The 23,468-nt window shown below is 42.1% G+C and overlaps 1 protein-coding gene across 1 annotated transcript in view; it reads right to left on the bottom strand.

The window, feature by feature from the left end:
- The window catches only part of prkdc (protein kinase, DNA-activated, catalytic subunit), a 46,778-nt gene that overhangs the window by 2,322 nt on the left and 20,988 nt on the right, over nucleotides 1-23,468 (bottom strand). The window contains exons 40-83 of the mRNA XM_072688063.1: nucleotides 22,759-22,886; nucleotides 22,449-22,656; nucleotides 22,154-22,332; nucleotides 21,891-22,059; nucleotides 21,535-21,600; nucleotides 21,346-21,409; nucleotides 20,698-20,846; nucleotides 20,079-20,216; nucleotides 19,539-19,658; nucleotides 19,293-19,436; nucleotides 18,991-19,142; nucleotides 17,921-18,052; nucleotides 17,662-17,773; nucleotides 17,444-17,571; nucleotides 17,209-17,358; nucleotides 16,898-17,071; nucleotides 16,062-16,160; nucleotides 15,478-15,688; nucleotides 15,100-15,292; nucleotides 14,628-14,831; nucleotides 14,410-14,525; nucleotides 14,189-14,320; nucleotides 13,888-14,067; nucleotides 13,252-13,463; nucleotides 13,012-13,150; nucleotides 12,434-12,622; nucleotides 12,093-12,317; nucleotides 11,523-11,631; nucleotides 11,045-11,147; nucleotides 9,051-9,213; nucleotides 8,690-8,864; nucleotides 8,291-8,475; nucleotides 7,952-8,132; nucleotides 6,513-6,673; nucleotides 4,817-5,028; nucleotides 4,576-4,663; nucleotides 3,915-4,058; nucleotides 3,614-3,821; nucleotides 3,409-3,476; nucleotides 3,044-3,264; nucleotides 2,279-2,371; nucleotides 914-994; nucleotides 720-791; nucleotides 281-482 (exon numbers count right to left, since the gene is read on the bottom strand). Of these exons, the coding sequence (XP_072544164.1) occupies nucleotides 281-482; nucleotides 720-791; nucleotides 914-994; nucleotides 2,279-2,371; nucleotides 3,044-3,264; nucleotides 3,409-3,476; nucleotides 3,614-3,821; nucleotides 3,915-4,058; nucleotides 4,576-4,663; nucleotides 4,817-5,028; nucleotides 6,513-6,673; nucleotides 7,952-8,132; nucleotides 8,291-8,475; nucleotides 8,690-8,864; nucleotides 9,051-9,213; nucleotides 11,045-11,147; nucleotides 11,523-11,631; nucleotides 12,093-12,317; nucleotides 12,434-12,622; nucleotides 13,012-13,150; nucleotides 13,252-13,463; nucleotides 13,888-14,067; nucleotides 14,189-14,320; nucleotides 14,410-14,525; nucleotides 14,628-14,831; nucleotides 15,100-15,292; nucleotides 15,478-15,688; nucleotides 16,062-16,160; nucleotides 16,898-17,071; nucleotides 17,209-17,358; nucleotides 17,444-17,571; nucleotides 17,662-17,773; nucleotides 17,921-18,052; nucleotides 18,991-19,142; nucleotides 19,293-19,436; nucleotides 19,539-19,658; nucleotides 20,079-20,216; nucleotides 20,698-20,846; nucleotides 21,346-21,409; nucleotides 21,535-21,600; nucleotides 21,891-22,059; nucleotides 22,154-22,332; nucleotides 22,449-22,656; nucleotides 22,759-22,886 (6,579 nt within the window). The remainder of the gene's footprint in view (nucleotides 1-280; nucleotides 483-719; nucleotides 792-913; nucleotides 995-2,278; nucleotides 2,372-3,043; nucleotides 3,265-3,408; nucleotides 3,477-3,613; nucleotides 3,822-3,914; nucleotides 4,059-4,575; nucleotides 4,664-4,816; nucleotides 5,029-6,512; nucleotides 6,674-7,951; nucleotides 8,133-8,290; nucleotides 8,476-8,689; nucleotides 8,865-9,050; nucleotides 9,214-11,044; nucleotides 11,148-11,522; nucleotides 11,632-12,092; nucleotides 12,318-12,433; nucleotides 12,623-13,011; nucleotides 13,151-13,251; nucleotides 13,464-13,887; nucleotides 14,068-14,188; nucleotides 14,321-14,409; nucleotides 14,526-14,627; nucleotides 14,832-15,099; nucleotides 15,293-15,477; nucleotides 15,689-16,061; nucleotides 16,161-16,897; nucleotides 17,072-17,208; nucleotides 17,359-17,443; nucleotides 17,572-17,661; nucleotides 17,774-17,920; nucleotides 18,053-18,990; nucleotides 19,143-19,292; nucleotides 19,437-19,538; nucleotides 19,659-20,078; nucleotides 20,217-20,697; nucleotides 20,847-21,345; nucleotides 21,410-21,534; nucleotides 21,601-21,890; nucleotides 22,060-22,153; nucleotides 22,333-22,448; nucleotides 22,657-22,758; nucleotides 22,887-23,468) is intronic.

The following is a 23,468-nucleotide window of genomic DNA, read 5'->3' as shown; positions in this document are numbered from 1 at the left end:
GAACAAGTTAAGGTTCTTTAGGTCTTAAAAAGGCCTAAAGACTCCTAAAAAAGGTAAAGAACTTCTACATCAATTAAAGAGTCTTTAGACCTTGAAAAGGTCTTACAAATATGGTTCTTCTATGACTGTACATTTGACGCACCTTTATTTGTAAATGTACATTAAATGCTTTTATTATTATCACTCTGAAATGTCATTACTCCATGATATGGGCCCTTTCAGTTATATGAGTCTGAAGAGAAAGTCGTTGGAATACTTCAAGTAATCTTTCCAGTCCCACCTGAGTGGCCGATCCAAAGGCGTGACCAAAGTCGATGCCAATCATGCCTCCTGTCTCTGTGTTGATCATAAAGTTGGAGAGATGGCGATCCCCAATGCCAAGCACCCACTGACTGATGCAGAGCAGAGCATGGGAGCTGGCGAAGTGAGAGCGCAGCGAGAGGAACGCCTCAGGGGTGGTGCTCATCCTTACGAAGGCTCGCCTGAATAGGGACAATAACATCAAGCACCATCCTTACAGTCAGTCTAATACTGAGCTAGAGGAATGGGTGTCTCCATTCAGTTATTGGCTACTCATCATTTTCTGATGAACTACAGAGGCAGTTCTGATGCCAGACAGAAACAGTGGAGCAGAACACAGTGTAATGATGGTTGGAACCTTTCAAACCATAAATCACACATAGTAATCATAGGATAATGCATCCTGCACTGGCGCATACCTCAGCAGATCCTCTGGCACGGTCTGCTCGATCCTCTTGAAGTTATTTACAGTGTCTGTGCGGTTCGCCTTCCTGTGGTAAAAGGACATCAGATACAGTAATGCTATACCTGACCTTTCCACTAAGAGCAGACACTGACACCCAACACAGCATGACATCACCGCCCGACGGAAGGAAACTGTACAATCACGCACCTGTATACCTCAGCGTATCGCATTACTCCGTCCACCTTCCCAGCAACTTTACTTAACCAAGCATCGTACATCTCATTAGGCCTGAAAAACACACAAACAAACAGTGAGTGCTTTAACACTGATAACATAAATGCACATCAGAATGGGTTAACACTAGGATCGGGAGGTATAGCGTAAAGAGAGGTAGTATAGTAAAGATTGTGACAACATTTTATTACAACATTTATGAGCGTTACATTCCCGTTTGTATGTCTGTATAGTTCACAGCTTAATAAGCACATTCCCTATGTGTATTTGAGAGAGCCACAGGGTGGATGCACTGTGAAAGCTCACTGAGTGGTGGGGTTAGGCTCTGAAAACGAACAGCTCAAATCATTTATAAAAGAGAGCAACACAAACCTGCAAACAGTTGTAGCCAGACATGTAAACACACTCAACGAGCACTTCTATCTAACACTGATGCTATCTAGCAACCTCCTCTAGCCCTACATGGTTCCCATGGACTAGCTCTGCTGGTTAAACTAGCATTAGTTAAGTAACGTGCCAAATATTAGCGACAACACATTTGATATCAGCTGTTAAGTTACTTATAATTTTTTCCAGCCTCTTATTTGAGCCTCAGTTAGCAGGAACACAGTCTGTGCTGTGTGTGAACTGTGTCCCTCCAAAACTAGTTAGCAAAGGTTAACCTGCCTCTCTCTCCTGACTCACAGCAGGTGCGGACCACGCTCACCGGAGAGGAACTCTGGGCTGGAGTTCTGGGGGGCTTTGAGCTGATGGGAACCAAAGCCCGATCCCACCTTGCCAGGCAAAGGATGAGCATAAGTGGACAATCACGAGAAGCAGGCGTGGTGGTGGAGTGCAAATTTCGTCACGAGAAGAAGAGGGGAGAGGAGTGTTTTAATAGTGCGTAGGAGTGGAGGAGTGTGGGCCTGGTCCATGTCCCCAACTCCATCAGTTGTGGTCAAAACTGACAGTGCATAGTGTCCACTTAGCTGGTGACTGCGTAAGGAAACTACACTTTTGGACTGGTTTTGAAATAAAGCAGGATGAGATGGAACAGAAGCTACGTAAACATAAAACCATGTGCGTTACTTGCACTACTCTCTAAAACAGGGGATACCACCCAACCCTTGTATAACCAAACAAACGTACAGTGGAGTGGAATATTCTAAGCAAAAGAATAACTAAAGCCACAGAAATATCTAAAAACACTGAAACGAGAATATGTGTATTCAATGGTTTTGAGAGATGAATGATGTGCTAACAAACCAGAGAGTGGTTAGACTCCATGAGAAAGCAATCTGCATTAAAAGAGCACTCGCACACAGGCTGACAATAATAGATAATAGATAAGCAGCCTACCGTGTGATGGTCTTCTGCTCTTTCTCAGTCCTTCTGCTGGCCAAGAAGTCTTTCAGTGTGCAGGTGTTCTCCATCCACTCGATCAGCCCAATTCTGCAAGCATCACCCAACAGACTCATAAACTAGACATTACTATAGACATTCAACATTACACATTAGACATATTGGCATAAAACCCAAAAAACAGTACCAACTGTAAAGCATGGTGGTGGTAGCATCATGCTCTGCCCTGTTTTGCTGCTAATGGAACTAGTAAATCTTAGAATTCCTTAGCATAACCTCAAACCACCAGCTAGAGGAACTCTGCCAGGTTAGAATGGTCAAATGTTCAATCAGAATTCTGCCAGAAGCTTGCTGACCAAAAGTGTTCGATCAAGGAACCGCTATACTAGGTATTTTTACAAGCTGCTGGTACTCCGTTCTACCATAAATACACAGAGACTGGGACGTCTGGTATTTACGTTGCTGCTGTTCTACAATCCGTGCATGTTTATGTCACACCTTCTCACCACCATCAACAATCGGTCAAACTGCTTCTTAGCGAAAGAGGAAGAGGCCAAGACAGACAGGGAGAGCACTTGAGATAGGGAAGCCTAAGAGTGCCATGGTAAAACAGTAATGGAACCAAGGTGATCAAATATCCTGAAAGGTCCAAAAGTGTTGACACAAGTCAGTGTTACACACAGCATTAAAGCCTGTCAGACTCCCCAGAAGGACTGAACAGTGTCTAACATAATAAAACTCATCCCAGAACAGATACTCTACCTGCTGGTCATGGGAATGACCTGGTAGGTGCGTAGCATCAGGCTGCGCTGGGAACAGGCTGCATCCTGGCTGAGGATGATGTTCATGACGCAGAAGAGCTGCTCAATGCGCTGGTCCTGTCGAAGGTCCTCTCCTCCCTTTACCAGGAACGGGTGGTCTTTTTCATCATCACCGCGCACGATCAGGCGCTTCGGACGACGAATGGAAGTCATGACCTTCACCTAGAATAGCATAAGCGCAAATATGTCATATTAAACTGCATTTTATGATTTGATTGGTTGATATTTATCAAACGCTATGGCGACTTCTGGTCCTTCTGTGTGTCCAATCGGTGCGTTTGGGCATCTGCTTGCACATGTACCTACCCTCTCATCGAAACCTGTGATTTTAGCATGGTACTCTGGCAGGGGTTTAGATCTACCATCATATTGTCCTAAAGGAAGGAAGCAAAATAGAATAATCAAGTCCTAGCAACCTGTTTGGGGAACTCATAATGCATATGACCCCTTTTTGATGAGTCCTGTATCAGCGTTTTAAGAGACTGCTGCTAGTAGACAACTCTTTTCTGACCTGGCACCTCCAGCTCGCTTCTCAGCGTCTCCACTTTAAAGTTGCTGAGCCATGGTGAGTATTCCTTCAGATTTCCCGGCTCTTTCTGGAAGCCTCTCATGGACATAGCCAGCTCATCCACTTTCCTAATGTACTCCTTATCCTTTCGCTTCTCATACAGCTTCGAGCCACCTGGACCGAATAGCTTCTCCACTTCTTTTGAGAATTTCTTTTTTAAACACAAAGACAGACAAACAGTTCACTTACTCTTCAACTCAAACAGCTATCATGGCAAATAATGGCAGGTGCTATGATGGTGAACCTGAACAAATTTTCTCCGGAACGATCCAAATCTCTGGGCTTTTGAATCGCAGAGCGAAGCGCTCATTTCTCCATACAGATCCCGCATCAACTTTTTGTCCGTGTTCGTTTTTTCCAGCTGATTCTTGACCTCATCCCACCAATCCTGTCAATCAATCAAACACTGTATACAGAAATCACAGCTCCCAAAACGAGACTTTAACAGTGGTACCTGTTTACATCAGAATTATATGAAGATATCTTAATGCAAAAACATGCAACAGGCATTCTCTAAATGACGATACCTAATGCAAGTGCAATATTTAAAACTACACTGTTGCTAACAAGAAAACAGTACCACGCCAACCCACAAAACAACCCACGCCCGCACGGTTATATCATGGGACACACTCCTCTTAGCTCTAGTCACATTAGTACATTGTAGAACCTGGATCCAGTTATTATTTTACTTGTATTTATCTATGATGTCAACTTCATCCAGTACATCACCTCCACCCTAGCTTTATACATAAAAACAAGACATTCCTCAGTTCTATCAACACCACCAACATGGACCAGCCCTAATCAGAACAATAAGCTACCCTAAATATAGTAAGTAATATTGTAATTGCTAAATCACTTCACTGCAACTTAAAAAAAAATAAAACGCAAACAGCCGATACCTTGAAGAGCATCTCAGGGTTGGTGAGCTGCTGGAGAGCATCAACAAACTCTTTAATGACTCCCCCTTTATCCAGCGTTGACTTTAGTCTGGAATACATGAACATGCACACATGCAACAATTATACAGTCACATTTTAAAACTTTTCTTGATAACTATAAACATGTTTAAGACATATTTAATATGATTATATATATATATATATATATATATATATATATATATATTTACAATGCACATACTTCTCCACAAACTCCTGGTTCCTGTGACCACTAGCAGACTCTTCAAAAGTGTAGCTCTCACTGCTGATCATGAAGGGGTAGACGAGCGCCTGGGGGTAGGACTCTGCAATTTCTTCTATTACATGCTGAACCACCACTGCTTCTGGCTTGTCCAACAGGGCCATCATCTGACTGATCCAGCCAATCAACTGCCAGCAAGGCACACTCACCACCTATCAAAACGCTAAAATTATTAGCACCTGCTTTAAATGTGATGACGTTAAACTGACTTCATTATTATTCAAGAACGCTATAACAATAACTTTGAAACTCCAACTTTATAGTTCAGCCCTCACACAGGGAGAGCAAGCACAACTTTAAGTACAAAGACTGCTACTTCATTTCTGAAACTGGTAGTTATGTTCTATGGGTTATGTAGTTGCTGGTCGAGGTTTTGGTTAAATAAAGGCTGTTTGTGTGTCACTTAAACCCTGTGTCTGTGTTGTCTCTCAACTTCCTCTAATGGACATGCCACAGGAAGGCAATGTAAAAATATATGATTCTATGTAAATTTTAGAGTTTTTTTATTAGTCCAGTCATCATGCAAGAGTTAAAAAATGTCAAAAAGTTAGAATTCCAAAAATGGAATGGAAAGTCTTAATGTATCAGCAGCAGCACATCTGCTCATGAAAAACTTTGGATATCGACAGCGGCTTACAATTCACACGTTACTACAATATTTGTCATTTTCACAATCCCGTCCGAAACACAGCCACAGTCCGAATAACCTTCCAGATAATGTTCGGGACTCAGACACAGTCTCAATCTTTAAATCTAGGCTGAAAACTTATATGTTTAGTTTAGCTTTTGGTAATTAATGTTTCTTAGATAAGGGCTGCAGGTCCAGGGGTTCGCGGACCCAGGGAATTGTAGTACACTGAGATGCTGGAGCTGTCGTCTCGCTGCTTACATGCGATCACTCAGGTTTGTTGACGGTGGAGCAGATAGATGCTGGTGTTCTCAGGGTACGCCCGTGTCTGTGTTACCTTCTGGCTCTCTCCTTTTAATTATGCTGTGATAATCACACCTGCTGGAGTCGTCAGACATACCCAGATGCTGATTCTCAACATTCTCTGCACTCCATAAAATTCCTCTTAGAACTAACTTTTCTCTCTTTACCTTCTTCGAGTAAATGGCCACCCAGCCCGACCTGCAGGAAGATTGCCCGCTGAGGTCCCCTCTACCTGCATCTAACCAGCTGCCACCTACCAGTCCGGCCAGCGGGTCCCCCCCAACCCGCCACCACCCATGGCTCACCCGCCTGCCGCTGCTGCCTGTTTGGTGGCCTTGCTGAAACCTAGATGGACTCGTGCCTGTCTGACACTATTAATATCACCACTATCAACTTTCTGTTGTATCTGCTTTGGTAATTTTTATCATTAATGTTTAAAATAGTCTGGCCAGAGGAGGATGGGTCCCCCTTGTGAGTCCTCCCAAGGTTTCTTCCTCCAGCTCTGAGGGAGTTTTTCCTTGCCACTGTCGCCGTTGGCTTGCTCACGGGGGTCTTTGACCCTTCATGTTATTCCTTCTTTTTTCTCTGTCTCTGTCCTTTATTAAGTTCTAATTATGTAAAGCTGCTTTGTGACGACAACAGTTGTAAAAAGCGCTATACAAATAAATTTGACTTGACTTGACTTGACTTGACTTGACAGCCCACCTCTTTAGCCATCAGGTCCAGGGTCTCTTTAGAGTAGAGCTCAACCAGCTGCAGAAGGCGGGGGAACCGGAGCCTGGCTTCCTCAGAACTGAGCTTCAGAGCTTTCAGCATCATCTTAACCACATGTGCAGGTAAGGACTGGAGCTGTGGCGAGCTGCTCACTGCAAAACAGGATTCAATAGAAAATATTATCATATACAGTCTGAAATTATATTCGTATCTGTATATTTCATGGGGGCCTTCCGTTAAGGGATCCATCATTGCTAGAACCAGGCAGAATGTGGTGGCATGCAAAACCTTGAGCACCCCTGGTCAAAATTTTAGTTTTACTGTGAGCAGCTAAGCAAATAAAAGATGACCTGATTTTAGAGACATGAAACTAAAGCTGAGACATTTCATTAACATATTAAACAAGATTTATTTCTATCTTTAAGTTCAAAATAAGGAAAAATAAAACGTTTGAGAACCCTGCATGGTCAGTACCTCTGGCAAGTATCAGTTGAGTCTTTTGGTGCTTGCTTGAGGATCGTCACCTATTCTTCCTTAAAGACAGCATTTCTATTTTGAGGTTTATCTACAGATCTTCAATGATGCTAAAGTCAGGGAGCTTTTAGAATTTGGTTGCTGTCGAAGATTCTTTCCCTGCCAGTAAAATGTTCCCTGTTCCTTGTTCTACTGGCTGCAACACAGGCCCAAATCATGATCTCTGCATATTTTTATTTCCAAACACACATTTGTTTATTGTGGTCAAAAAGGTAAATTTTAATAGATGTTCCTCTGAAAATGTCCCAGACTGAATTTTGTGGCAAGGATGCAGGTTTCCATTCAGGTGTCGCAGCACAGTAGAACAGTGCACCATCACTCCAGTCTTTTACAGTCATACAGCTTTTTCCTTCATAATTACTAACTGAGGAAACGGCTACCTGGGAACACTTTGCTGTGTTCTTATAGCCTTCTCCTGCATTGTGGGTGGCAAATGTTTCATTTTCAGAAAGATGAGCAGCTGCTTTGAGTAGCCCATGGATGATCATTGTTGTGACATGGTTTGAGGAGTCATAGCTTTGAGATTTTGAGCATTAAGCCCTAGCAAGCTAATTTAGTCTGAGATCTTTGTAAAAGTTATCTGAGAGCTCAAATCTCTTGGGGTTCCTAAAGCTTTGCAAAGAGCTCCTCTCCTTTTCCTTTGCATCACTTAACACAAGAGAAGTAACTAATAACGAATACACTAATACACTAATCTGCTTAAAATTATAAAGGGAAATGTTTCATCTTAATCTTTTGGAGGTCAGTTAATCTACTAACTCAACTATTCACTGTAACAGACATTTCGACCAGGAGTGCCCAAACTTTTGCATGCAACTGCAGAGTTTTTACCATTGTGTCATCTTTTTGTACTCTTAGCATGGGTGGTGTTCTGGTGTGCAAATCCAAAAATGTACCCTCTCCTTTTTGTTCGTCCTCCCTCAGTCTTCGGTCACAAAAGTTGGCGAGAGTCATGTAGGCCTCCACGATGCCGACTGTGTCTGCATGCTTGTGGCTGAATGATTGCTCTTCTTCCTCTGCCCTGCAAGCAGCACTGCGCAACAGCTCCAGAGCACGCATCTGCAGCCCCTCTACCACCTGAAAGTTCACATAAGACACACATCTGAACCTTCGTCTCCAGCCCAGTCAGTTCACATGTCCAGCAATACTGTCAGTTAGTGTGTTCAGATATTTTGGTCATTTACTGTCAACTAACAAACAAGACAACTCAAAACATGATGTTCACAACATCAAACCTGGTCAGCTGAAGGGGCTCCGGAAAGTACTAGAACTCTCTGTGCCTTCTCCTCTCCGAGTGTCTCCAGAGCAGAGGGACTGCGGGACACAGCACTAGCCAAAAGGTCGAAGGTGGTGCCCAACAGGATTCTTTGGCCTCTAAAAACACTGCCCCCAGATCCTTCGCTCTGCCTCTCAGTCTCCTCTACACATCAGAAACACACAACACAGTCAAGACTTGGCCTGACTTTTCAAACAGTCACCATTTATGTACCAAACTACAGTGAAAAAGGTCTGGGCAGAATTCATGACCCAGTTTGGTGATGTATCTACCTCAAACACACACGTCCCTGTTCAGCAGATCGTAGGTTAAACTGGTTTACAGATTTATAGACTGATTCATGTAGGTCAGTTATTACCGAGCAGTGGCACAGTCTTGAGCAGGGAGCTGATCTGCTCTGCTAGGCCAATACTCTGGCTCCTACGCTGAGTGAAGCGAGTGAAGCAGTGAACCCATCGCTGCAGCCAAGATTTCTCAGTTTTCGCCTCCCTGTGAAGCTCTTTCAATAGCTTGGTCGCCACAGAGAAGTTGTTCTGGCAAAAAGAAATGGCACAAAAACAAATCCAAAACATGTTCAGCACTGGTAAAAATATTCTCTTTGGCACTAAGAAAGCCGCCTGACTGTGGTACTGTGCAGACTTTGATTCCCTGGCAGTAACAGTAACTGCTATGTTAGAAGCTGGTTAAATTCTCCTCCTGTCAAGGTTATGAAGGAGTACCTGTTTCCAAGCACTGTCTGCCATCCTCAGTTTCATATTAAACTTGCAGTGTTTCACCAGCAATCCTAACTCTTCTGGGCTGTCTTGCTCTACTCCATCCACCTCCATACTATTAGGAGGAGAAGAGTTCAACTTCTCCCAGATCTTATCCAGGAAGAAACAACTGATGCAGAGAGAAAAACAACTCATTAGAACCCACACACATCTGGAATTAAGCATTACATCTCAAACAGTATTGCTCGGATGTCTCACTTATGTCTAGCAGCTGTTTGGGATGTGTTTGAACAGATGTTTGTCCTTATTATAGAGGAGAACCATGAAAAATGACTTAATCAGCCAACAAGACGACTTGTCACACCGCTCATCAAGTAATGGCGTGGGCTGGGGAGTGAGGAAGTTCAGGTGATGGCATTGCCAGATTTAATCATAAGCATTTTGAGAAACTGTAGAAAGTGGGTTGGCAACAGTGAAGGGTATGTGGGAAGACTTTTGTCTAGGTCATAACTTGACTTGTAAGTGCCATAAATAAGTTATATCTACTATAATTTATTCAGTATCTGCTAGCATTCAGAAGCTGCCATATAGCTGCTTTGATTCAGTAACTGCTATAAAAGAATCAGTAACTGCTGCAAATGATTCAGAATCTACTATGTTCACTAACTGCTGTAAATGATTATTAAAGATCCTGTAGCTGCTGTAAAATATTAGTAAATATATAGTAAAATGCTGTAAATAATTCTACTACTAAATAATAAATAAATAGTAAATAATCTACTATAAATGATCTGGTAACTGCTGTAAATGATTCAGTATCTAATATAAATGCTAATGTATCTACTACGATCCAGTAACTGCTATGGGAGATTATGTATGCAACATGTGAGGGTGGGAGGGGGATATTCCTATAAGTATGTATGTTGAATACCATTGAGGCAATCTGTATTGTGGTCACGAGCTGCGTGCAGATTCATTAAACTTGCAACTCAATGCATATTCCCTTGTCTGCTTCATCACTCTTTGACAAATTTCCACCACACTGCTATAAATGAATCAAAAACTGCTATAAACAATTCAGTATCTACTATAAATGAGTCTGTATCTACTATAAATGATCCAGTAACTGCTGTAGATGATTAATGATATAATATACATTATTTAGTATCTAACTGTTATGTAACTGCTATAAATGAATTGCAATAAACAATTCAGTATTTACTAGAAATGAATCAGTACCTTCTGTAAACAATTCAGGATTAATATAAAAGATTTTGCATCTACTATGATTCTGTAACTGTAATGATGTAAATGATTTAGTATCTAATAGAAATGTTTCACTATCTACTATAATCCAGTAACTGCTATTAACTGATTCAGTATTTATGATGATTCAGTAAATGCTGCAAATGATTTAGTAAATGCTGCAAATTATATAGTATCTAATATAAATTATTCTACTATATACTATGATCCAGTAACTGCTATTAGATGATTCAGTATCTACTGTTTCAAATTATGTAAATTATTCAGTAAATGCTGCAAATTATTTAGTATCTAATATAAATTATTCACTATTTACTATGATCCAGTAACTGCTGTAAAGAATTCAGTAAAGGCTGTAAATTATTCAGTATCTAATAAAAAATTATTCAATATCTATTATGATTCAGTAAATGCTGTAAATGATTCCGTAAATGCAGTGAATGATTTGGTATTTATTATAAATGATCTAGTATCTACTATAAATCAATCTGCGACTGCTAAAAAAACTTGTAACTTAATATGTAACTTGTGTTGACTAAGGGTGAGGAAGCAAGATATGGGACCACATACAGGGGTTTAGAGGGTCAAGAAACTTTGATTGAAGTGGTGTGAGGCAGTCATCAAGACCATTTTCCCCCCTTGTATTTTATGGTGTGTATCAGTGATCGTCACAAAACCACAACATTTGAGCTATTCTTTTCAGCTGCCAGTGTACGCTTACACAGATAACTCACCGAGACGTAATGATGTCATCCCACACATTCATGGGGTCGATTTTTGCATCAGGATAACGACTGGTCCATCGTTTGATTACACGTTTCAGAGAGCACACTGAGACTGAAAGAAACAACACAGACGGCAGCTATGGTAAACACACACAAGAAAACCAAATAGGCATTTTAGCATGTGCTAACTGAAATAATTGTAGTTCATTGCAGAAATGCTGGTGATTTGGGCCAATATTGTTACACTTAATGTATATTGTACCTATACTGGACTTTTTGACAATATCAACACAAAGCATCACATATATCTGAGCCCAGACCCTTACAGAGCAAGTGGATGGTGCCAGTAGCTGGAAACTTTGTTCAAAATGAGATCTGTGCATTGAAACTCATCCCCAACCTAACAAAGTCACAGAGTGGCTTCATCATTACCGCTTAGCCACTTAGTTTTACTAAACGTGTTTAAAAGAGTACTAAGCTTCCTTACCTTCGCCTGTGATGAAATGAAGGAAGTCCTGGATCTCGGTCAGAGCTTGGACTGACTGGAGCACAGTTAGACGGCTGCGATTCAGCAGAGGGTCGATGCTAGAGTAGTTCTAAGTGACACAACAGTTTAAAAGAAAACAGTATAAAAGATCTGTGCATATTGAGACTGTGTCTGTTCCAAAATAAAGGGGAAGGGGTTATCTATAGGATTTGTGCATTGTGTGTTCCAGCATTTACTGTCTTTTAACTCAGGAACTATATTTGGGGACTCAAAGCTTTCTTACTTTTTAAGCTTTCATACGGAACACAGAGTCCACTGAACCCCAATATACAGTTTGGGACCACTGTGTCCATTCATGCATGCACGTGTCAGGGCACACAAACACTCAAGCCAGCAATAAAAGAACTAAAGAAGACCTTCCCAAAGTCTATCTGACCTTTTAGGGGAAGGTCTTCAAACACTGCAAAGGCATTGATTGGTCCACTCACAATCAGGGATAGGTCTCAGGACAATCAATTAAGAGTTCTGTTGAGCAGCATCTTCTTATCTACCCCTAAAACCAAAACTGACCTGCATGAAGACCTGCATGCAGTTGTTGGCATAGTATTTCGCTCTGTCATAGTCTTCTTGAAGGATGTACAGTAGACTCAGTTCCTGACTGTAGTGAGTCTCAATCACCAGTTTCCGTTCCTCCACCTTCATGGCAGCATCCACAAAGCTCAGTAGAGCCTGGTCCCTCTCGCCCAACTGCAGCTGCTTCAGCATGCTGCGCATCATGTGCTGAAGGTATGTTTCCTAGTAGACATTGAAAAAGGAAACATTAAATAAAGCAAACAGACCTCACACTGCTAATGCAGCTGAGTAACGGGTTTCAAGCATTTTACCCTTCATAATACATTAACAAAATTGACCTGATAAAATGGGTCATCCCACATCTTCTCCAGTTTGACAGGGGTGCTGTCATCTATATTGACTGTTGCACAGTACTGCAAGGACTTCCACTCCGTCAGGTGATTGTAGGCCTCCAGAGCTGCTATCTCCCAAAAGTCCTTCTCTGTGTCAGTGGGCTCTCCGTCCATCCAGTCTTCGTTGTTCAACGCCTGAACCAAAGGAACAATAAACCAGGGTTGTTGTTTTTTTTCACCATTTTGACAAGATTTTCTCCCCACTGAAAACTGGTATTAGCTAGAAACATATTAGATGGACATTTACTTGCATTCAACCTGCATGAATAGGCTTTATATTGCTCTATGACACATTTATAAGTCTAAAAGATCTACGTAAGCTTTTTATGACGGACAACCGACAAGCCTATGAAGACATTTCCAAAGGCTCATTTCAAAGAACTTCAGTTGTCATAACAGTTGCTGACGTGACCTCCAAATTGACATGAACAGCTGCCACTTAAATAAGGCTTTGTAGAGGTTTATGTAAGTTTATGACCTAAGACTGCCCTTCAAAAAACACTGCTTCCAAGTTCTCCTATTACCTCATTGTAGAGCTTCACGGCCTCGGCGTAGTCACTTTTTGCCTCTGCTTGCAGTGCAGTGCATGTGATGTGCTTTGTGCCAATCTTCCCTCCAAAGATGCCCCGGACAACATCATAATCCCCCAAAGACCTATACAGCCTACACAAGGTGATCGGCAACACATATTTATACATACAGTATAACCAGCAGACATACTGAAAGGGGAAAGAGGCATGTAAGAGGGGCACAGCTGAACTTACTTTGCTAGATGAATCCACCGCTCTGTGTCTGGGGGCAGCTCCTTCTTGCACCGTGCCCGTTTGGAAGGGGGTTCATCAGGCACGCCGCCGGAGTGCATTAGACTCTCCTCCAGGAGCAAAATGCCCATTGGCTGCTGTAGGCTGGCCAGACAGCTGGCACTGACACTGGCAGAATGAATATCCAGTAGGGCTCTGTGGTGGTAACACATGTCCTGCAGAGAAAGCCATTGTCAGTCATGTGTTTTGAGACTAAACCTGTAACCAGTGCCAACGTTTAAAGCTACAAATTCAAGCGTTACTGTTGATTTACCACCCCGTAACACTAAACTTGTACTTGTACCCCACCTTGCAAAATAGACGCAGAGATTAAACTTGTGTTGTTTAACTTGTGTTGCTGTGTGCTAGGTCAGGAACTTGACCACATGAATTTTACCACCTCGTCACATTTTATTGTGAATACGGCTACCATGTCTGAGTAAAAATGACAATATCTAGAAGCATTTCAGGCCTAAGGTGGGAAATGTTTTTTGGAGGGTGAACAAATCTTTCATGTTGTGGACTTGTTGAATGTGGAAATGGATGTAGAACGTAGAACGACTCAACACCAAAGTCTGCTGACCCACACTGTCCACTTACCTGCACGCAGGAAATAAAAGGTGGGAAGTATGTAGTGCTCTTCTGCAGAAAGTCATTCATATTCTGCAGTAGGTTCCTCAAAACTCCCTCCCTCTCATTAGACGGCTTGGATGCCTCCATTTCAGCAAGCACACCAGCAAACAAGGAGCTGAACAGCTGTTTTGCCAGAGTGGCATCTCTCTGAGGTAGTAGAATTAATTGATTATTAATTAAATGAATTCATTAAAGGAAGATTCAGAAAAATGTTTCTGAATTAAATGACAAATTTGATCTGGTTTAAAGACAGTGGATTAGCTCTTACTTGGGCCAGAGCCTGTAAGGGGGCGATAAGACTGCTGTGCTGGATCTGAATGTCAGGCAGGTCACCCACTCTGTAGCTACGGTACAAGGTCACCTGAGCCTCTCGTCGTATCTTCTGGTCTGCCCTTTTCTCCTGTTCGTCAAATAGATGAGAGCTGCAGCAAAACAGCACACAGTTTCAAAGGACCACAAACAAACTGGTTACCAGGGAGTGAGTCCTACCCTTTCAATTTTTTGTGACTGAATTTCCTTCTTGGCAAACTTTATGCTCTCTTTCTCTTTGTCTTTCAGGAATCTTCTCCTCAGTCGCAGGATGTCGGCTCGCTTTTCCCGATCAGCTGTATGGAAAGTGAGTGCATTACAATGCAGCACTATCTGAGGCAGTTTATTGCCTGCGCATTGTTTGCATGATTAACTGCCTCTTATAGCTGCCAACAGACCTGCGCTGCGGCTGTCTGTCTCGTCAGGGGGGGCAGTGAGGCGTCTGGAGCCAAAGCCAGGGCCGACGGCTCTGAAGCTCAGGGGCCGCTCCGCTCTCTTCTTCTCAAACACCAGCAGAGATGACAGAGAGTCAGAGGACAGGGAGTAATCGGCCAGAGTGTCCACGCTGCTGCCCGTCAACCAGTTATATGCAGAACGCCGACCTGAAAGAACAGACAAACACTGTATTTAGTGTGCAGTTGATTTCTATGGTATTCAGAAACATATGAATGGAGTCTCAGTCAACTGTGTCTGAATCGTGTCTAACTTTGCCAAATGGGAGTTCAGCAGGTTAGGTTCTTTACAAGGTTGTTGATGTTGATGCATCAAAATGTTAGTTTGTCAGAGAAACATCTTTTCACTGTTTGTGGGCAGAATATCATTTTAATATTTACCCCCCCCCTCCCCCCCATTCTAATAAAAAAAGAATACCTGCACCAGGAGCTTGAGTCTGGGAGAATTCCAGAGAGGCCTGCGTGGCTCGGATTTGGCCCTTCATGCTGCCAGCCTGTGACCGTGCACTGTCTGAACCCTGAGTGCCTGTAGCCTGGGTCGCCTGAGTCTCCATAAACATAGGTGTGAGGACTGTGCTCCGCAGCCGCCAGTTGGAGTCGATTGCGTAGTCCTGCGGTCAAATCAAAATACCACACAGTGGATGTATGGAAATAGAGACGGCAGCGTAAGCAGAGTAAGTCAGAGGTCATGCGTCTCATCCGGTGCAATAGATCCTTTTTAATGATGAATACAGAACCCTGGCTCAAATTCTGGTTCTAAAACTTGAAGCATGAGCTGAGCTTCCCAAGAGCCTACCTGAAACTTGCATTCAGAAAGCGGGAACTCAAACATGTTGCGTGTGTAGTCAGGACTCTGACTCGTCATTTCCAGGAGTAAATCTGTCGCCAGGCTTAGGAAGCGCTCCTCAATGCGGGCTGAGTACAAAGAACCCAGCACCATCAGCATCCGCTCCAGAGTGGCAGGGGGTAAGCGCTTCTCGTGACTCCAGAAGTTACGAACGTACAGCCTGAGAAAACGGCAAAGCAACAAAAATGTGGTTCGTCCTTTTACTTAAGGCTGAGAAAGTCAAGTCAAGTCAAATTTATTTGTATAGCGCTTTTTACAACTGTTGTCGTCACAAAGCAGCTTTACATAATTAGTACTTAATAAAGGACAGAGACCCCCGTGAGCAAGCCAACGGCGACAGTGGCAAGGAAAAACCTTGGGAGAAACCAAGACTCACAAGGGGGACCCATCCTCCTCTGGCCAGACTATTTAAACATTAATGATAAAAATTACCAAAGCAGATACAACAGTGATCTGTAGACAGTGGTGTTTTGAGTAGTGTAACTGATTTTGTTCTGATCTAATCTCCCTGTTATGCATTATGTAATCCTTACTGTAAGCCCTGGTTTTCATCCGTCAGCCCTTGGAGGAGTGTCTCCTTGGCTGCATTGAGCACCTCCACAGATGTACTGTCCTCTCTGCTCTCAGCATCACTGTGAACACACAATAAAAGAAATGGTTTAACATGGTGTATTCCATTCCATGATAGCTCACAGATCTGATACTTTACAGGTGCTGTGCAGAGATGGTTATCATTGTTGAAAAAAAATATTAATTTGATTCCTTTTATACAGTTTAATCTTTTGAACCTACACGGATGAGCCAAAACATTAAAAAACTGCCTAATATGCTGACTGGCACAGGTATGCTGCCTAATATCACTCAGGTTTGTGGACAGTGGAGCTAGCTAGGTTCCTGTGTCTGTTACCTTCTGGCTCTCTCATTTTAGTTAGGCTGTTCTGACGGGATCTGACAGATGGGATCACCTTTGTTGCCCTCACACATGGATGAGTGCTGACACTGGTTTTTAATTTGCTCCTCTTCAAACCACTGTCGGTAGTTACCCACCACAGCTGAACAGGGGCTCTGAGGGTTATAGGTTCAACAGCCACTGTTGCGCCCTTAAGTGAAGTCCTTAAACCTTTCTGCTCCCGGGTGTGGCAGCAAAAGCAGGGCATGAGTGCTCACTAGTGTATGTGTGTGTTCACTGCTTGGATGCATTAAAGGCAGAAGTCAAAATCCATCCGTGTCCAACACAAATGGTGAGTGTGGGGGGTCTAGTCGTTGGAGACGCTCTGGCCCAGTTGCCAACTGTGAAAAGCATGGGTAGATGTGGGAGCCATGCTTTCCAGAGTAACCAGTTACTGTCAGACAAGAAGAGAACAGGTACCTGTAGTTGTCCTGGATCCACATAAGGATGTCATACATCCGTTCCCTACACACAGGGGAGGGATGAGACACAAATGAACAGACTGCCCCCAGAAACTCCTTCAGCTCCTCAGGCTTCAGAATGGCCAGGATTTTATGCACGATGTCCAGACACACCCGCTGCCTGGCCTCGTCTCTGAAAAATACAAAATTTATCATCATTTAGAGACTTAGAATAGTCCAACTCCCATTTAGAGGTATATATCCAGTGAACCATGTTCACTCAACCTTATGTTGAGTGAACAGTATCAGAAAAGGCACATGGGTACACACCTGTGGGCCATAATCTGGACAAAGCTCTTGGTCTTAAGGTGCATGAAGATATCAGGGATGGAGTCAGCACAGCTGAGCACACACTCTAGGCAGTGAGTCTTCAATATACCATGCAGCTTTGGTAGCAGGTAAAAAGCAGCATTTACAAACCTGGTATGGACGAACACACACATGCAGTTACACACAGTCACAGGAAGGACAGTTAAGAAAAGCTCTGGAGTCTGAATTAACTTACTGAGCTACCAGAGGTGGAAAGTGTCTGGACACTTTGCTCAAACAAATCACAAATTTGTCACTCAGGTCCTTCTTCTTCAAATCCGCCAGCTTTGTAACCGTCGCGTTGAACAATGGATCCTGGTTTTGCTGCATAAAAACATACATTTACAAGCTTTAAAACCATTTAAAACCATCATTTCAAGGCACTAAACTAAGCTGAACGCACTGTACACATACGTCATCCCGGTCTTTCATGTAGCTTAGGGTTAACCCAATGATCTCCGCTGCAGCTGAGTAGATTTCTTTATATCTGATGAAGCATAGGTTGTTTGCCAGAGACTGGAAATACCTGTAAAAATAGGTTTGCCAGAAAATCAGTGCAGAAAACAAGTGCAGCACTTCTTATTCATAATATTTGACAAGTTTTAGCAGTGATCATATTTTCTCCTGAAAGAAGAGGGACTTTTAGGTTGGAGTTGAGGACGTGAGTGCGTACCTGTCATGGTCAATGCCAGAGGCAGCATCATAAGGGGGAAGGTGGTTGGCCAGCACTATGCCCAAGAGCTGCAACCCAACAGAATTGTCTTTGCTGTTGGGGTCAGTTCCAGAAAAGCGCTCGAATATCAGACTGCAAACAAAAACTGAAGTAAATACATTCAGTCTCGACACTGAAGATGGTATGCTCTGGCTAAATGGTCAAGGGTCAGATAACTGCCAATGCAATTACACAGAGATTTACACACAGAAAAACACTAGAGGTAGGGATGCACCAATCCAACTTTTTATGTTTGTACGAATGTTGCGTATCAGCCAATACTGATCCCATACCATTGTTGAATTAATAAGCCATATACCTCATCATGTGGGAGAGACCTAAGGCATCAGGATTGACTTAAACATTACTTGGCTAACATGCTATACAAACTGTAACAAGTGAACACAGCTACAAATGAACCGGTATGCTGTTTGTCACTAAAATTAATAATTGTGTTGGACCTTGGCACAGTATGGTCTAGGCTCAGGACTTTTATTTTGAGTTTTTAATTCTGGGAGTCCAAAAAGAAGCAAGCAGCATGTGACTCATGTTAATTTGGTTAATTTGGTTGATTTGGTTTCTATTTTCATTTGATTAGACCATTTAACATAATAAAAGTAATAAATCTGTCCTCTTTCAAATCAAATTATCAAATTTCTCAGACTCTCAGACAATTCTAATTCATTAGTTTTTAATTCGACCTTCTGACCAATTATTAAAAAATTACAAAAATAACATAACATTTATTGAATTAATTATTTGTTTTTATTATCATTATTCCTATTTTATTTGAAATGTTTTAATGACCACACTGATGTTGCAGAAGTTTTAAAACTTTAAATACGTATCAAATATGATTAACTTGGATTTAAAAAGTTAAGATAACCCAATCTAGAGCTCTACAAGAGCACTGGCTATTATCGAACGCTCAATTCACAATACACTGAAGCAGCACACACTGATTCAGTTCCATGCAATATGATATTCTGTATCGTTACAGCCTTAGAATACACATGTAATACAGTCCATACTTGTATGGGATGTGCAGACAGTCTTTCCAGCATTCCACTATGGTACGGATAATCTCCAGATTATGCCGGAACACAACCCTTTTGGCATGGAAGCAGTTTTTCATTAGGAACTCTATCAGACGATTGGCCAGGACCTCATCTCTGGTGCTTCCCTGAAGAGAAAAATAAAAACAGCACAAACAAACAAAAAGTCAAACAGACAACAAAAAGTCAATATCCAAAGTTATGCTCATATCCTAAACTGTGCATTAAAAGTTGTGTATGTGTTTTCCTCAGACTGAGACCTAACTACACGCACAAACCTTCGGAGTGGCCACACCGGACCAAGAGAGGACGGTGACCACTATGTCCACCACCATAAAGTGGATGCCCTCTCCTCCATTGTTTCCAGAAACCACCAGCTGTAAGAGCGGCCCCAGCCAGTGTCTGGCATAGGGTCGGAACATCTGTAGGAAATCGATTCACAAGTGTCAACAACACAGGAACTGAAACTGAATGAGAAACTCAGCTGTGGCAAATGTGCAGTGTGCAGATGTTACAGCAGTTACCTCCTCTGTATTTATAATGAGTTTAGCTATGAACAGGCGAATGTTCAGAGGCGTAGAAGGATTAGCCAGCTTCCCGTGCAGGAACTTCATCCAGGGAGGCAGATCACTGGGAATCATGCCCTTAAAAAGACAAGACAGCATAGATGCAGTGCATACAAACATCTGTAGACATCTGCTCATCCAACATTTAATTAGTTATCCACTTAAGCTCATCCCAAAAGTATGGAATGCAGCATAAGTACTTCATGAGAGAATGACAATGTGGTTCCACTGATCTACAGTCCAATGCTGGGAGGGCTTTACACCTCCTTTACACATGTTTGTCATTGGCCATTGTGCATTTTTCTATTAGCAATGCCTCTCTATGGAGATTACATAAGCTGCATGTGTAACTAAACATCTGTCAGCAATAGATGCTCCTTAAAGAACATGAACTTGCTAATTGGAAGGGATGTCTACAATAACTAAAGCAAATAGCAAATTTGTAAAACCCTCAGGTCTGAGATCACTGATAGGTGTTCTTTTCCATGTTTTACTTACTTCCTCAACATTAGGGGTGATGTTGTTCCTTTGCATGTGGCGGAACAGAGCAGTCATGGTGGCCATGCACTCATGCTGGTTCAGTTCATCCATCTCCAACTCAACAGTTTCATCCTGAGGCACCATCTCTACACGCTCCTACAAGAAACCAGACAAAAATAATTAATAATTAATTCATAAATTCCTCTTGATGGTAACATAGATGGTGAAGGCCGGATTTGGCACCATGAACAGCATTAAAACATGGACCCAACCTGCCTATCAATAGTTCAGGCTGTTGTAGGTGGTGTAATTGTTTTCCTGGCACACTTTGACCTTAATTAATACCAGTCTATCATCGCTTGAATGCCATAGATGATGCACCATGACACAAAGCAAAAGTCATCTCAAACTGTTGATGAGTTCAGTGTTTTTCAGTTGTCTTCCCAGTCACTAGATCTGAATACAGTAGGACACCTATGTGATGTAGAAATCCCATGAAGAACTGGAGCTTTCTGCATTTTGAATTTGAATTAATTTCAATAGTATTAGTAGTATTAGTGTAGTGTTCCTAATAAAGTGCTCACTGAATGTATATCTGGTTTTGATAAACCAAACCAAAATAATAAAAAAAACCCACCCTTGCCCTGCTGCTGCCACGGTGGCCTGTGGGATTCTGGGAGTTGTAGGAAAAGCTCTGGACTCCAGTAGAGAAGTCAAACTGACTCATCTCCTCACTGAGGCTACTGTCCGCCATGTAGGACTGGGAAGAGAGGTATACTGGTGCGTCTAAGTAGAAGAAACAAACAAAAAGTATTAAAGAGAACAGAAAGGCACCAATAACATCTGAGTAGATATATAATCTATAATATGTATATATCCCATAATGAAAGAGAAAAGGTAGCTGAAGTGAGTAAGGCACCTCAGAGGCAGTAAAAGTCCTAGTCAGAGGCTTTAGCATTAGTACCTGTGCTTTTCATATTACTATTGTGTTTTTCAATAAGCTTAGTGGTGGAACCCCTAGGGAAGTATGAAAGGGTCTTAGGTGCAGCTCCATGGGAAACAGTCTTGCAGTACCAAACATCTGAGGCAACTGTATGAGTTATAAACGTCATGTAAGCATTAGCATAACCGATGCACTTTTGGACCATCTTGAGCTCTGTAGTTGTGGCATATGCAATCCCCATGCGTCCCACTTGGACATGAGCAACCACGTAAAATAAACAATTATTATGATTGTTTTACATGTCCCATAAACCATACAAATACTAGAAAGTGTGTCTCTTACCTCCATTTTCTTCACTCACTTCTTTCCTGATCATGACATATTTCTTCTTCCTTTCGATAGGGACCTGATAAAAAAACAACAATAATAATAATAATAATAATAATAATAACATACACAGCTTCAACAGCCAAACTTTCACATCATATTATGTCTGTTAATGAAGAAGAATTGGGACGAAAGAAGGCTTACCTCAATCTCTATGGGGAAACTGTATGTCCTTTGTATGTCAATGAGGTTCTCAAAAATGAACTGATTCTGTGATGGGGAAAAAACATACATCAAGGTGTTTTGGAGCATTTCTATTGGTCCATTCATCACAAAATCACAAATTAAATCGGGCAGTAGTCTTTCATATTATGCCAAAAATTAAGTAACAGCACAGAGATATAAGAATTTTGTATGACAGCAACGAAGTACAGGATGAATGAAGATTAATTACATCACAGAGAAGGTTGTAAGGTTGTAATGAGGCTACCATTGCTGCTACACATATGAACAGTAGTCTCAGAGACCAGCTATAGCATATTGTAGATCTCAGTGCTCACCTTCTCTGGTTTTTCAGTGAAGAGGAAGCCCTGGTAGAACTTGGTCTCATTAAAGCTACAGCTAATGAGGGCGATAGCACAATTGTAAGCAGCGCAATGATACTGCCTCCTCAGCTCCAACAGTGCGCTCTCTCCTGCCATGTTCTCAGTGAACGCTTCAAAACATGACCTGCCACAGAATAAAGGCAGATTAAAACAATGGACAAAAGCTGTTAATGCAAATTGTGTGTGTTTTTACTTAGAAAAAAAACAGTTTGATTCACTTGAGCAGGTTCTTGGACAGCTCGTTTCCCTCTGCTTTAACTGGGCCGCAGAAGGCCTGGTTGATGGCCGAGTCTTTAGAGTAGACCTCTTCTTTAGGAAGGCGAGAGTAAAGCAACTCCAGCAGCTTACAGCAGCCGATCTTCATGATGATTTGGCTCTCAAAAGCAGACTCTACAGCCTGTGGAAATTCATTAGAGAACTCTGTATTCCAAAACAGCTTACTAAAGCAGGACAAACAGGTTGCAGGGATCTATCTGCAACATCTATCACGTGGCATGCAACAGCGCTACTCACTTTAGAGAAGCGAGCCTGAAGGGTCGTCATGATGGCAGCCACATTGGTGATGAAGAACTGAGACAGAGCTTTAGCACTGCAGTGAGCTGTCAGGGGGATCAGCACTCTGTCCAGCAGGCCCATGAGCATGAAGTTCATGGGAACATCTTTCGCCTGGAACATCTCAAAGGTGGTGCAGAGCAGAAGAACTTGCCCTTCACAGCTAGACCTGATGGTGTAGAGTCACAGTTCAAATACAAGATTTTCACTTACAGGCTTGTGCCCATCAGTGCACACAAACACACAACTATGAAGTGTTTTGATGTCTTACTGTCGAGCAATTCTCTGAAAGCATGTCTGAAAGTTGTCCTCCATTATGTGCTTTTTGTCCCGACACAGGACTTTAGCCATTAGCTTCAGCAGGACAGGACTCTGGGAGAGCTCCAATGCATCTAAAAACTGAAGCCAGTCATCAACATCTGATTAATTCTTAGTTATATCATGCTATTTATATCTAATTAACTGAGAAAGTATTATAAATTAACTTAAAAATGTATACATTGTATATTTGGCTACCAGTACACAAGTTAATGTTGGTAATAATGTGATAAAACCAGCTGCTGATTGCTGGACAGATTCCAGTGGCTGCTAAATGCTTCAAAAGCCATTCTGACATTCTGGGGGTCATAAGTTCAAATCCCAAGCCATGTTGCATTGTTATCTGCGGCCAGAGTCTGAAAGAGCACACTCTTAAATCGATGGTGGCCGACACAGGCATCTATTAGCTAGTATGGTGGAGCTGGGCACCAGGCACTTCATGCTTTAGAGGAGACATGTGTTACGCCCTTTTCCTTCTTGTGTGAGGAGCATTGCTAGGGCTAGGGGGAGCTACAAACAGTTGGGTGGGGGGGTTGATAAAACAAATTATAAATAAATTATTAAAAATAATCAAAAATAAATTATAAAAAAACAACAATCTGATCTTACTTTGCATATTCCAGTCACTGGTGATACTAGCTTAATATGGTGGGCTTCAGTGAA

Source organism: Salminus brasiliensis, chromosome 9, assembly GCF_030463535.1.
Source record: "Salminus brasiliensis chromosome 9, fSalBra1.hap2, whole genome shotgun sequence".
Classification (NCBI taxonomy): domain Eukaryota; kingdom Metazoa; phylum Chordata; class Actinopteri; order Characiformes; family Bryconidae; genus Salminus; species Salminus brasiliensis.
Note: the sequence above shows the minus strand (reverse complement) of the source record. Positions and strands in the feature narration are given on the sequence as shown.